This window comes from Populus alba, chromosome 12 (assembly GCF_005239225.2).
Source record: "Populus alba chromosome 12, ASM523922v2, whole genome shotgun sequence".
NCBI lineage: Eukaryota > Viridiplantae > Streptophyta > Magnoliopsida > Malpighiales > Salicaceae > Populus > Populus alba.
Window position 1 is genome coordinate 15,172,078 of NC_133295.1, and position 12,096 is coordinate 15,184,173.

Consider the following 12,096-nt stretch of genomic DNA (forward strand, 5'->3'; position numbering starts at 1 on the left):
TTGCTTTTTCTCTACCTTGAACACTGGAGTCTTCTTGTAGCTATATCTTACCACTGGATTGAACCAAAAGAAAACATCAATCTACTCGAATAATAACCCATGTTCTTACATTACAAAAACACACAGCACTTTTAGAAGTGACTCAGCTCTTTTTCTTGACTTAAAAATAAAAAATTATTTTAAATTATGTATTTATTTGAACCATGTATTTTAAGATATTTGAACTATGTATGAATTTTTATTTGAAGCATTATTTTTAAGGTGCTTGAACTATGTATTAATTTTTATTTGAAGCATGAATTTTTTTTTAATGTATTTTAAAATTCCTGACGATTTTTTTACGATTTTATGATCCGTTTTTACGATCCGATTTTATGAACGGCTTTCCGTGCCGTGTTAAAATCACGATTTTAACAACCTTGAATGACACCTTTCCCTTGAGATCTCCAACTGTACAAAACCGAAAATTATGAGACATGATCTCAACTGGCTTCTCCAATTAACCATAATGAGCTGGTTTGTATGGAGATCATTAAATTGGTTTCATGGGCAGGCCATGTTTTGTTGGACTGGACTGAGGCCTTTAGCCCCTGAAGAAATAAAATGGACAAACGCCTACTGTTCACTACCCTTTGAGTAGTACAACTACAAAGTGCCACGGTAGATGATGTGTTTATGATAAGAGATAGAAAGAATGTGGTTTTTGAGCAGAAAAGGTACATCTGGGTTCTCAGCTTCTTCCACAGCTGAAGATGTTACACAAGGGATTGATGGCTCTGGTCTCACTGCCATTGTCACAGGTCAATTTTTTTTTTAAAGCCCGAAAAAAAATGATCATTTCAAAGCAAGCATTAGGGATACCTTTTTATTTGATGATCATGGATGTATTATGCTGCAGGAGCATCAAGTGGGATTGGAGCAGAAACAGCACGGGTGCTTGCATTACGGGGTGTTCATGTAGTTATGGGAGTGAGGAATCTGGAAGCTGGCAGGGCGGTCAAAGAAGCAATTGTTAAGGGAAACCCTAATGCAAAGCTTGATGCCATGGATTTGGATTTAAGTTCCATGGCATCAGTAAAGAAATTTGCAGAAGACTTCAAGTCCTTGAATCTTCCCTTAAACCTTCTCATGTAAGTTAATTGGATAACAGGAAAAATGATTTATGGGCTCTAATTTGCTTAGTATTTTCGTTTTGCTTACACCCAGAACCTTTTGATGTTTTCACTTAGTGACAACCCTGCACTGAAAGCAGATATACATTTGTTAGTAACAATGCAGGAATCATGGCAACACCATTCATGCTTTCCAGGGACAACATAGAACTTCAATTCGCAACAAACCATGTCGGTGAGTACATTTTTTTTTAAAAAATGAACTGTCAATTGTTTGAATGTTAAAAAGCTTCCTGCTTCCACCTTTGTCTGTATTTTTCTGAGATTTGCATGGGTGAACAAGCGCAGTCATGTGTTGGAGGGTTCCTTTTTAGCTCAAGATGGTGGGAAGAAGAAACTGTTAAATGTATACAAAATAGCTTGATCAATCCGATGGAGTCAATCGTGTGATGTGTTTTTTTAATACTTGAGAATGTGATATTGCAGGTCATTTTCTGTTGACGAATTTACTGATGGAAACCATTAGAAAGACAGCTCGTGCAAGCAGGAAAGAAGGAAGGATTGTGAATGTCTCATCACGCCGGCACAAATTCTCATACCCTGAAGGGATTCGTTTTGCTAAACTCAATGATCCATCCGGGTAGAACCACATCTCAACACAGAATTGCATGGGTCTCACTTTTGGAGGTCTATTTTATTTGTTTATGTTAAGCATTCTGGTCTGGATAATTACAAATGATTTTGACATGGCATTTGAAAATTCTTGCAAATTTTTAACAAAATTGAGTTGAATTTCGAGCACAGTTGTGTTTAGTGTAGCAAATCCCTATAAGGATAGGCATGGAGCAAAATGGGGAAACACCAGTTTATTAATTATTCAGGTTGTGGCTAGTCAATAGTGTAGGACATCAAATGTGTTCAGTATATGATGTCATTTGTAACTAAATTTGTGGAGAATTTGCTGTTTGTTGCCCCCCTTTTTTACTACTAAAGCTTCTCATAAAGTGAGACTGATTGCTAAACATAGTTGATAATTTGTAATGAATGTTTAGTCATTTTTGCAAAATTATTCTTAGGACACATGTAGTGAATGTGTTTTGCAAGATATAGCTTTCCTCTTAACATATAGTGAATGTGATTGCACAGGTATAACAGTTTATCTGCATATGGTCAGTCGAAGCTTGCAAATATTTTGCATGCTAATGAGCTTGCAAGACAACTAAAGGTGTGTTATTTGTTCAAGCATATTAATGCACTTGCACTGTACTGTGTTTTTATACCGATGAGCTTCCAGAAATGATATTTTTTAAACTATGTCAGTGTACACTATCTCTTTGCTATAAACTTGGATTTTCTCTCAGCAGACCTTCCTTGGCCTTGGTACCTGAAGTTTTCGGTCATTGTGTTTTTCTCAGTTGATTGGCTGTGTATAGACAGCAATAAGTAAATACTGGATTCTTCCAGTTTGAAGGAGAGATGATCTATTGTTATAATTCACAATTAATGCTCTCCACTGTCTAATATAAAGTAGAATGTGGTATTTATGATAAAGGTAAGTTGCTGCAACACTTTGATGATATATTGTTCAATCAGGAAGACAGGGTGGAGGTAACTGCAAATTCAGTTCATCCAGGATTGATAGCCACCAACCTTTTTCGGCATTACAGTTTTCTCACAGGTATTTTACTTATTTTTCATAGTAGTTTAGCTTTTGATTTTTGCTTATGGAAACAACTTTTTCTGCTTTGGTTTAATGAAGAAAACAGTGTTGGCAAATGATCTCATTTTCTTACTCCATGGACAACAAATATATTTCAAAAGATTTGGAGTGCTAAAATAATCGAAGGCAACTTCAACCATGATTTATGATCATACCTCTTCGGTCAATTGCCAACTTCCAGGGGGGAGGAGAGTTGATGCTCAAACCTCCTTGCTCAGTCGAGACTGAGAATTATTGGCCCTCACAATTGCAACGTTATCTTTCAGAGGCTGTCTTGCCCATATTTTGCAAAAAACTGAGTAGTTTTCTTTCTTTTAGGTGCTTCACTTTTCACTGAGTCACACAGTTAATGAACCTTACATAATACAAGGATGGATCATGTAAAACCCTTGTTTGCCTCATCATGGAGAAAGTTTAGCTAAGATTTAATTATCATTTTTTTCAGGTTAAAATCCCATGTTCTTCTCTTGGATGTATGTGATGAAAGTCAGCTGGGATTTTAATTTAAGTGCTGATGATGTGGGTTTTATGCAGGTCTTGTTGGTCTTGTTGGTAAGTACGTCATCAAAAATGTTCAGCAGGTACTCATAATTAACTGAGAAAAAACAATTAAGTAAATATTGCTCTGATAATGTCTTTAGAATTGCTTGCGTCCTCTCTTCCCTCTCTGTGTATGTGTGCTTGTGCATGTCTTCTTGCGCCAGAAGTTTTGATGGAAACAAAACTCTGTCCAGTTTTCTTGCGAGTGTTTTCTCTATAGGGTTCACGACATAATTGATTAGAAATAATGGATTTTCTGTAGATTACACAGGCTTTTGAAGTCATGTATGCTCTGTTATTAAATCAATCTGGGTGTAGGGGGCAGCAACTACATGCTATGTAGCATTGCATCCAAAAGTTAAAGGCATGAGCGGGCAGTATTTTGCTGACAGCAGCATAGCCAAGGCGAGTTTACAAGCAAATGATGCTGAGTTAGCTACGAAACTCTGGGATTTCAGCTTAGATTTGGTCCGTAGAGGCTCAACTCCTTCATAAACATCATAAAACTGATTCCAATAAGGAGATTCTGCCCTGCAAAGATTATGCTGCAAGTTCTCAATAAGAAGCCGTCTGCTTGAAACTCTTTACGTCTCATTGCAAGTAAAGTCATTTCAATCTGCACGCATGAAACCACACATGCCATGATTATGGAATCAATAATTTGGAGTTGGTCCATTTCTTTTCTAGCCAGATTTACCTTCACCAGAATTAAGGAGCTTCTCAGCAATGATCAAATTGAGCATTCAATTTCTAAAGCTTGAGTCCCAACTTTTTCATTTCACAGTGAGTTCTGAGACGACTTGCTTTCTTGGGAAAATATAAAATAAGATCCTACTCGTATTATTTTAATCTATTGTAATTTTTACTTGAGTGTAATTTTTATTTTATCAATTCATAGATTTATAAATTGTGTCTGTATATATACAAATTGCCCAAGTATATATATAGATTGGCTCTGTAACTCGTGATAGGCTTCGAGGCATATGCTTCTCGATTTCGCATCATTCAGTAACTTGATGAGAAATCGAAAATACAGAAATCATTGGATTTGATTCTTTTCAATAACTAGTGATAATGTACATACAAATCAGCTTGAATCGACTATAAGGCAACAGTTAATCTGAGCCAGCATAAAAAAATCTCCAAGAAACAGGCACACGAAGGCTCGACAAATCCACATCTGCTTGGTAAACAAATTTCTAGCACCGATTCAGTTCATCTTCTGTACAGCAGTTTCAGACCCAAAAAAGGTTGTCCAAAAAAGTAGCAATTGCACTTACTAGCTTGATATTTGTTTTTTTTATACCATGATCTAAAGGAATATACAATTCTCAAAGCCACGAATAATTCCCTTACTGAAGGAACTGCTATACAACGGATCATGAGATGCAACGCAATGCTAGGGGGGATGTAATCTTTCACCTTAATCAGTTTTGAGTGCTAGAGGGATTCGTCAAGTGTGTGCAAGTTCACAATGCATGTCACCACAAAATGACCACAAGAGCAAGTTTCTCAGTTTAGTTAGCACGCTCCATTTCAGTGCATCTGAAGATCTGACCAGAAAGAGTATTTTCAGATACCTTAGCATGCCTGGCATGCATTTATCTAAATGCATAAGCTTGGAACCACGCTGATCAATCTGCCTCCAGCCAAGTCTCATCACCTTTAAACTTATTCCACCTTTCCTTCCCTTTATTGAACATGCTAGTTTCCTCAGCTGTTAATGTGATGAATAAAATAATCATATTGAACCAAAATGAGTCTTAAAATCTTGAAAGCTTGCTTTGATCCGCCAGTCCACAAAAATGCATTAGATTATATACCTCCGGTTCTACTGGGTAAAGGAGAGTTGGGACTTAGATCCAGGGATGGTTTCGTTTTCACATGATCCCTCAAAAGCTGCCGAGACACTCGAACAGCCAAGACTGACTGCCCATCATAAGGTTCCCCTTGAGTAGGCCTTCCAAGCTGCTTTCCTATGAGATCATTTTCACAGGGAACCAGCTCTGAGAAGATGGGAGAGCCAGGCTGCATTCCTCGAAAAAGATCAGGACTGGAATCATGATAAGCCAAGCCATTGGCATACATACCATTTGTGTGATATGGCATGTTTCCAAAACCCTCTTGCAAGTAAACTGACTGTTTCAAGTGATTGAAAGGTATAGCACCAGTTCCACCAGTCAGAGGTGTGGACGAGCCTGAAGTGGTCCGGGGGCTAGCTATAGGTGAAGGAGACATTCTTCCATTTAGGTGTTGTGGTGACCTCGAATGAAAGAGAGGGCTTCCAATGGGAGAAACAGGGCATGATATGTTCCTTGGAATATGTAAATCACTACAGATTTGGGAATTGAAATCAGATCATAAAATGATGAGATGATGATTGCAGTGATGCCAGTGATATTATGAGAGAGATGGATACCTGGCAAGTAGACCAGTTTTTGAAACTCTAGAAGAATGAACTGCAAGTTTCTCTGAATCCAAGGTGGGAAAGTTTCTTGCTTGATTAATGCCCTGAAACATGGTAAATAAACCAAAGAAACATTTAACATGGCAGGTATCCAAAAGTAGAATGATTGTAACAGACATGAAAAACAGCTTGTTTAAGCTCTCATGATTTTCCTCTGCTTTCAGTGACAGATCAATAGGTTTCTCCTATGTCATACTGCCAAACAAAAGCAGGAGAATAACAGTCAAGTAACCTTCCACCCCAGACATACATCAGTTTATTGACTTCATAAATATAAATGCATTTCGCACATGCATAATATACAAAACAGAAAAGCATGGGTTGTACAGCCTCTCATCCAATGCATACATCCTCTTCACTACAAATTCTGCTTGTATCCTTCAGAGCACAAACTTATCAGAAAAAATCAGAGAAAGCATTCTTCACCGAACTGTAAGGTTATTGTGATGAAAAGTTAGGAGATGACAACTTCCACCATATAACCAAACTTCTTCCCGTACTTTTTTAATAGACAACAGAACAAATTCATATATTTAACATGGCATCATTGGACTACAAATGAAATGCATTGCAGCACAATATCAGAGATAAATTTAACATGATGAATTTGCTATTTAAAACAAACATTGTCAGAGCTTAAAATTGCCTTACCAAAGCCTTTCCTTCATCTCACATGAAGGGGAATAAATGCAGCTAACTATCCAAGCATGCAAAATTAGACCTCCATAGAAATTGAAGGAACAACATGAACAAAGGGACATACCATAGCTTTAACTCCATTTGTAACTCCAGGGGGTGGATCAGTAGGTTCAGGGCTTGGAATAGGTCTTTCTAAAGGCGCTGTTGATTTTACAAAAGGATGCTCTAAAAGCTGGGCAGCAGTAGGTCGATGTAGTGGATCACGTTGCAAACATTGCCTTACAAAATCTTTTCCTTCATCTGAGAGGTGATCTGGAATTGTTGGGAGATCCTTACTATTTCCAATTTTAAACATGGCAGCAACCTTAACAACATGAAAACATCGTACATTAGAAGAAAGAACAAAATCTAATACCTGTAAATTCTTTATAAATGAGAAGCAAGTGTCAAGATACACGAGAAATAATTTGTGCCAGTTTTCTTTGATCAACTAAAATATTTAGATTTTAGACTGCATTAAATTAAATATTGTCTAGAGGAATTACTCCTTCAAACTGGCTCCAAGGTGGTTTTGTGGTAGCCATCTCCAAAACAGTGCATCCAAGACTCCATATATCCACAGCAAGATTGCAACCATTTGAGTTCTTTATAACCTGAGAAAACAATGAAAAAGATGGTTGAGTATAATATGGAAATGCCATTATAAGCACAAGAAAGTTGAGCAAGAAAAGATTCTGACCTCAGGTGCCATCCAATAAGGACTTCCCTTGAATGATAGTGGACATGACTGCCCAGTGATCTGCAAAGCAAAGATTAGGTTAGCTCAGCTACTAGGATTGACCATAAGAGAGGGAGTAAACAGTAAAAGTAGATCAGACTGTAGTCAGCAGCAAATAATTTTTTTTTTCTTTAATTTTTGCACCTAGTGCATGCACCCAAAGAATTTAAACTTAAAAAACCAGTCTTCACAAGGTAATTTTGCTAGCTGGCATGGGATTATGCGAGCTACCTAGTTGTCATATGCATCATTCAACGAACTCCATATCCGTAAATATAGATATATCAGCTCCAGTTCAATATGAAATTCATCTTGTTTTTTGGAGAGAAAAATAACTGTTTACACACTTACGTGTTTTGCCATGCCAAAATCAGCTAATTTAACACGACCATTTGGATCTACAAGAATGTTTGCTCCTTTGATATCTCTGAAGAGGAAAGCAAGATATTTATCAAGAAAAAAAAAAATTGAGGAACAGCAAGAGAATATTAACAATTGTAAAGATGAGCAAATAAATTGTTATTATCTAGCAGATCAAAGAGCGGAAAGTCCACTCACCTATGAACAGTGCTTTTAGAATGCAAAAATGCAAGTCCTGACAAGATTTGCTGGGTATAACTACGAATAACTAGCTCGCCCAATTGGCCATATTCCTGGAGAAGTTTATATATGGACCCACCAGATACATACTCCAAGTATATATAAAGCCGGTCACCAACCTGTTCAAGAAATCATTTGAAGGTTTTGTTAATGAAGTGTAGTACTTACATTTGTCCCTTGAAATAGCAAATTGCACACAGTGCAGAAATACTACCTGCCAACTTATTGCACTACGCAGTTAAGCAAGCCAACATGACCCAAAATTTAATTTCTAGAGTATCAATAATTAGGTTTTATGATCACTGACCATTGACTGTTATTCTAACCCTAACGTAAAAGGACTTATAAAGAACCAAAGGTTATGGTACCAACAACACAAGTTTCAATATGAATACAAGAGGTTAAATTCAATAGCACTTGCATGCAAAAGATAAAGAACAGCACATAAGAGACATACCGTCTCAGATCCATGGTACCGCACAATGTTTGGGTGTTGTAAACGGCTTAAAAGAGAAATTTCCTGTCAAAAGACTGAAAGTAAGAACTTCTTTCAAAGCTATTTACAAGTTAAATAATATAAAAAAAATATACGCAAGCAGAAAAGTTTATAGTGTTGTCACAAGAAACTTCATTGCTAAGGGGTGATCAACTTACCTGCATCAACTGCTTAGCACTTTCTTTTGACTTAGCATCATCTGAAAATAATGTCACCTCCTTCATTGCACACAATTCGCCACGTTCACTGACCGATTGTAAAGGTAAAATCAGACGTGTAGTCCTCAATTTCACAAACATTTGGAAACTTAGGAATAGTTTAGAATGTCATTCAATAAAAACTGTCAATCAATCATGTAGGTTCTCATAAGAATGGCGCCACAAACAAATAGTCAACTTAACTAACTAACAACGGTCACAACTAGGCATCTCTACTGGGTTATAGTGTAGGTTGCAAACAGTTGGAGCATAATGCATCCATGAGAATTTACATGCAATATTGGTAAATCAAACATATTCAAGCGTTTGCTTTTGGGGTTTATACCTGTTAAATCCAACATAGACATGTCCAAATGTGCCTCTACCCAGAAGCTTTCCTTTTTTCCAGCGAGATCCTGGGCTTGTTGGATTCTCTGCCCTTCCTGGACTTCGTGGCACAGACGGAGATACTGCTGCTGAGTTTGAATGAGAAAAGGGAGAGGGGCTGGAAATTGTTACAGGAGGGAGGGGCAACCGGTGGCTTTGTTGTTTCCCATCATCTGTCCAGCTTGTCTGGGACTCAATGATCGTCCCTCCTGCTCTGGGATGAATTGGTGTAACAGCACCACTCTGGACTCTGGAGCTGGGGCCAGGGCTGGTCATTCTAGGACTAGGGATCGGAGAACATTCAGGGCTACCCCTGCTTTGTTGCCAGAATAACTGTCCTGACATATCCCCTCCCATTGAGTTATGTCCAGAGTTGTAGCCTGAACCAGGACTGGAGCAGTGGCCAGATCCTAAAAAATTGACATCTGGGTATGGCTTGCCTGCCCAGAAAGCAGAGTTTATGACTTGCTCGGTGCTAGATGCTCTCATGGGACTTCTGGAAGGACTTGACATGGAGCTGTCTGGAGCACTGCCGGAAGCAACATGTTGTGGAACCTGTAGATTCAGCACATGACTGCTTATAGGTCTCCGTTTAGGTGATGTAGAGGAGGTGTGATTACCAAAAGAAAGACTAGCTGGTTTCTTTGCCTCTTTTGAGTTTGAATGGTTCACAATAGCGCACTGATCCTTGAGCATTGCACTTCAGGAGAAAATGGAGTAAATTCATCAGGGATGAGTTAAATGAATGATGGAAGAAACCACAAATAATGAAAATTTAACAAATAATACAGAGGCTTACCTGGAAGGGCTGGTAGTGGTGGTTCTGGTCCCAAGGTCATAGTCAGTTGCTGGAGGACTACGATGACTTGAGTCAGCAGGATCGTCACTATCAGTGGTGCTCTCACTGGAAACCGAAGCAGTGGCCAAATCCCCATCTAAATCTGGTGCATTTGGCCTATTACGAATGCATCCTGGTCTTGGTAGGGGCAAAAACAATGACGAATTTGCACCCTTTTCCAATCTTGGTTTAGTCAATATACCAATTCCAGAGTCTGTGCGCCCCACATTTGCAGGGTGCACACCAGGAAGGGGAAGTGGTTGGGCATGGGGCCTCTCAGCAAAACTCTGACACCTAGAAACATGTTTTGATGAAGGTGAAGGTGATCTTGATACTGCTCGAGATAGAGATCCCCTCTCTGAAATTGTGTCACTGCAAAGTCTTCGAGAACCTCCAGATCTACCATTAAGGTTACCATCAGATGGACTCTTAAATCTTCTGTGTAATGTATCAATGAAACTTTCCTTGTTTGCTTTCTTCTTCAATTCTTTAGATGATGACTTTCCCCACCACGAAGGCATCTTTTTCTCAAAAAAAAAAAATTTATTTTTTTATTTACAAAGAATCACTATGCAAAGTTCTCCCAAAGCCAATCCATTCTGATATCAAACATTATAATATAGCACCTAGGTGTGAAGTTATGAACCACATGAAAACCCTAAAAAGCTTGAGCTTGAGGTCTTAGAAAGTTCAACAATAAAGTTCACTGAAGGAGTTTCATGAAAATTGAGGCTAACATTCTGGGGGGCAGATTTTGAGTGACATTGAAAACTGTCAGAAATTATAAACCTGCAGACATAAATGGAAAAGGCCCGTCTTCAGTTCTCTCAAGAAACTTAGTATCTTCAAACATAACACAAATTATCCAAAACTATGGAGTTCACAGAACATTAATCACTAACACTATCAGAAACATGTTGTGACTAATTTACAATAGAGTTTTAATTATCCCATAAACACATCGACATGAAAAGAATCCGTGTGTGGTTTCATCTTCTTAATTCTAGTAGAACCTTTGTATGAGTCAATGAGAGTTCAGGTACGAAACAGGTCTACTGGAAACACTGGTAGGAAGTCAAAAATCAGCCCAAAAATCCACTTTCGAGTGCTTTCTAGGTCTATCAAACAGCTTCTGACGCTAATTCCAGGAATACCCATTTGACTTCAATAATGGAAAGATACATCAAATATAATTTTCCGGAAAAAAAAAAAAACCTTTATTCCAATACTTACAGATATAAATATAAGAACTGGAAAAACCCAAAATCAATCCTTTAATAGCTCTATCACAATTATCAGTCTCAAAATTTACAATTTTTTTACAACAACAACAGAAAGTAGAGTGGGCACAAAGTGGATACCTCCACTCAGTTTCTTTCCCATTCTCTTCATTCAATCCTATTTTCTCAGGAACCAAACAGACTCTAAGGATCTCAAATTGCTACAAAGAAGAAAACTTTACCAATACAGATCTAAAATTCCACACAAAAAAAAACAACAAACACCAAAACTAATCCACTCCCTTCAAGACATTAGTAAGGAAAAAAAACAAAATGGGGCATAAGAAAAACACTTACTTTTTCCACACAGTTGATGAAGCAGTGAAGAAGCTAAAGTAGAGGGAGACCAGGTGATTGAATAGAGTAAAAAGTCTTCAATGTTTCAACTTTAGAGAGTGAAAGAAGCAAAATTAAAAGAAAACCCAATTAGAATCTGAATCTAAGAAGTGAGAGAGTGAGAAAAAGATTTTGAATTTGCGAGTTCGTGAAGAGATCATAAGAGATCGCGTTGGATATAGAGAGATTTTGATAGAAATTGGGGGGGGGGGGGGGTGTCTGTCCTAAGACATGAGCTCTGTATGTGCTCGATTCCTCCTCTATTAATAATTTAATAAAATATAAAGACAACAGGACTACTCACTACTGCCACTACTACATTTTTTTTTTTTAATAAAAAAACATTATTATTATCATTAATCCATTGATTTGTTGATTTTGATTCTTTTTGTCTATGGTGAAGTTTGGAAACTTACTCGCTTCTATTATCAATCTTATATGCTAATTTTTGTCATGACATCATGGATCAGCAAGGATTTACATGATTAAGTTTTTGTTGTAACTTCCTATTAAAATTATGGAATTTTATTTCAAAGCTTGTTTAATGTAATGTATATGTTTGATGCAACATTGATGTGTGTTATGAATCAAAACTTTTTTTTAAAAAAAAAAGAGATAAAAATACATTATGAATAAACTAATCTAGATATAAATTTTGTGCATATTTGATAGTGTGATAGTGATTTTCAAAATAATTAAAATAATA

At 37.4% G+C, this 12,096-nt stretch overlaps 2 protein-coding genes across 7 annotated transcripts; one reads left to right on the forward strand and one right to left on the reverse strand.

Moving 5' to 3' along the window:
- Positions 1-631: 631 nt before the first annotated feature.
- LOC118060487 (short-chain dehydrogenase TIC 32, chloroplastic-like) lies at positions 632-4,290 on the forward strand. 3 transcript variants are annotated; one of them, XM_035073707.2, is made up of 8 exons: positions 632-800; positions 899-1,130; positions 1,268-1,347; positions 1,599-1,752; positions 2,259-2,337; positions 2,706-2,790; positions 3,367-3,413; positions 3,635-3,857. In XM_035073707.2, exons 1-8 carry the CDS (start codon positions 695-697, stop codon positions 3,713-3,715), a joined length of 864 nt encoding a protein of 287 aa, XP_034929598.1. In that variant the 5' UTR covers positions 632-694; the 3' UTR covers positions 3,716-3,857. The 3 variants fall into 3 exon arrangements, with proteins under 3 accessions (XP_034929598.1, XP_034929597.1, XP_034929599.1); XM_035073706.2 differs by having other exon boundaries at positions 633-800; positions 3,691-4,290; XM_035073708.2 differs by lacking the exons at positions 3,367-3,413; positions 3,635-3,857 and adding an exon at positions 3,151-3,360 and having other exon boundaries at positions 633-800.
- A 113-nt stretch (positions 4,291-4,403) lies between these two features.
- On the reverse strand, positions 4,404-11,609 carry LOC118060486 (mitogen-activated protein kinase kinase kinase YODA). Of its 4 annotated transcripts, none has more exons than XM_073403742.1 (14): positions 11,352-11,609; positions 9,736-10,563; positions 9,585-9,636; positions 8,896-9,491; positions 8,511-8,598; positions 8,314-8,376; positions 7,815-7,975; positions 7,608-7,683; positions 7,218-7,277; positions 7,024-7,131; positions 6,603-6,842; positions 5,792-5,883; positions 5,196-5,704; positions 4,404-5,089 (listed from the first exon to the last, which is right to left on the reverse strand). In XM_073403742.1, the coding sequence occupies exons 2-14, from the start codon at positions 10,293-10,295 to the stop codon at positions 5,007-5,009; spliced, it is 2,688 nt and encodes an 895-aa protein (XP_073259843.1). In that variant the 5' UTR covers positions 10,296-10,563; positions 11,352-11,609; the 3' UTR covers positions 4,404-5,006. The 4 variants fall into 4 exon arrangements, with proteins under 4 accessions (XP_073259843.1, XP_073259842.1, XP_073259841.1 ...); XM_073403741.1 differs by adding an exon at positions 11,136-11,215 and having other exon boundaries at positions 8,896-9,636; XM_073403740.1 differs by having other exon boundaries at positions 8,896-9,636.
- Between the last annotated feature and the right edge of the window lie 487 nt (positions 11,610-12,096).

Coding starts and splice junctions, on each gene's coding strand:
- LOC118060486 (XM_073403740.1), bottom strand. CDS start 10,295: ATGCCTTCGTGGTGGGGAAAGTCATCATCTAAAGAATTGAAGAAGAAA. Junction 7,976..8,313: donor GGTACCATGGATCTGAGACG/GTATGTCTCTTA, acceptor TTTCTTGAACAG/GTTGGTGACCGGCTTTATAT. Junction 5,090..5,195: donor TTTACCCAGTAGAACCGGAG/GTATATAATCTA, acceptor TCACATTAACAG/CTGAGGAAACTAGCATGTTC.
- LOC118060487 (XM_035073706.2), top strand. CDS start 695: ATGTGGTTTTTGAGCAGAAAAGGTACATCTGGGTTCTCAGCTTCTTCC. Junction 1,131..1,267: donor CTTCCCTTAAACCTTCTCAT/GTAAGTTAATTG, acceptor TACATTTGTTAG/TAACAATGCAGGAATCATGG. Junction 1,348..1,598: donor ATTCGCAACAAACCATGTCG/GTGAGTACATTT, acceptor GTGATATTGCAG/GTCATTTTCTGTTGACGAAT.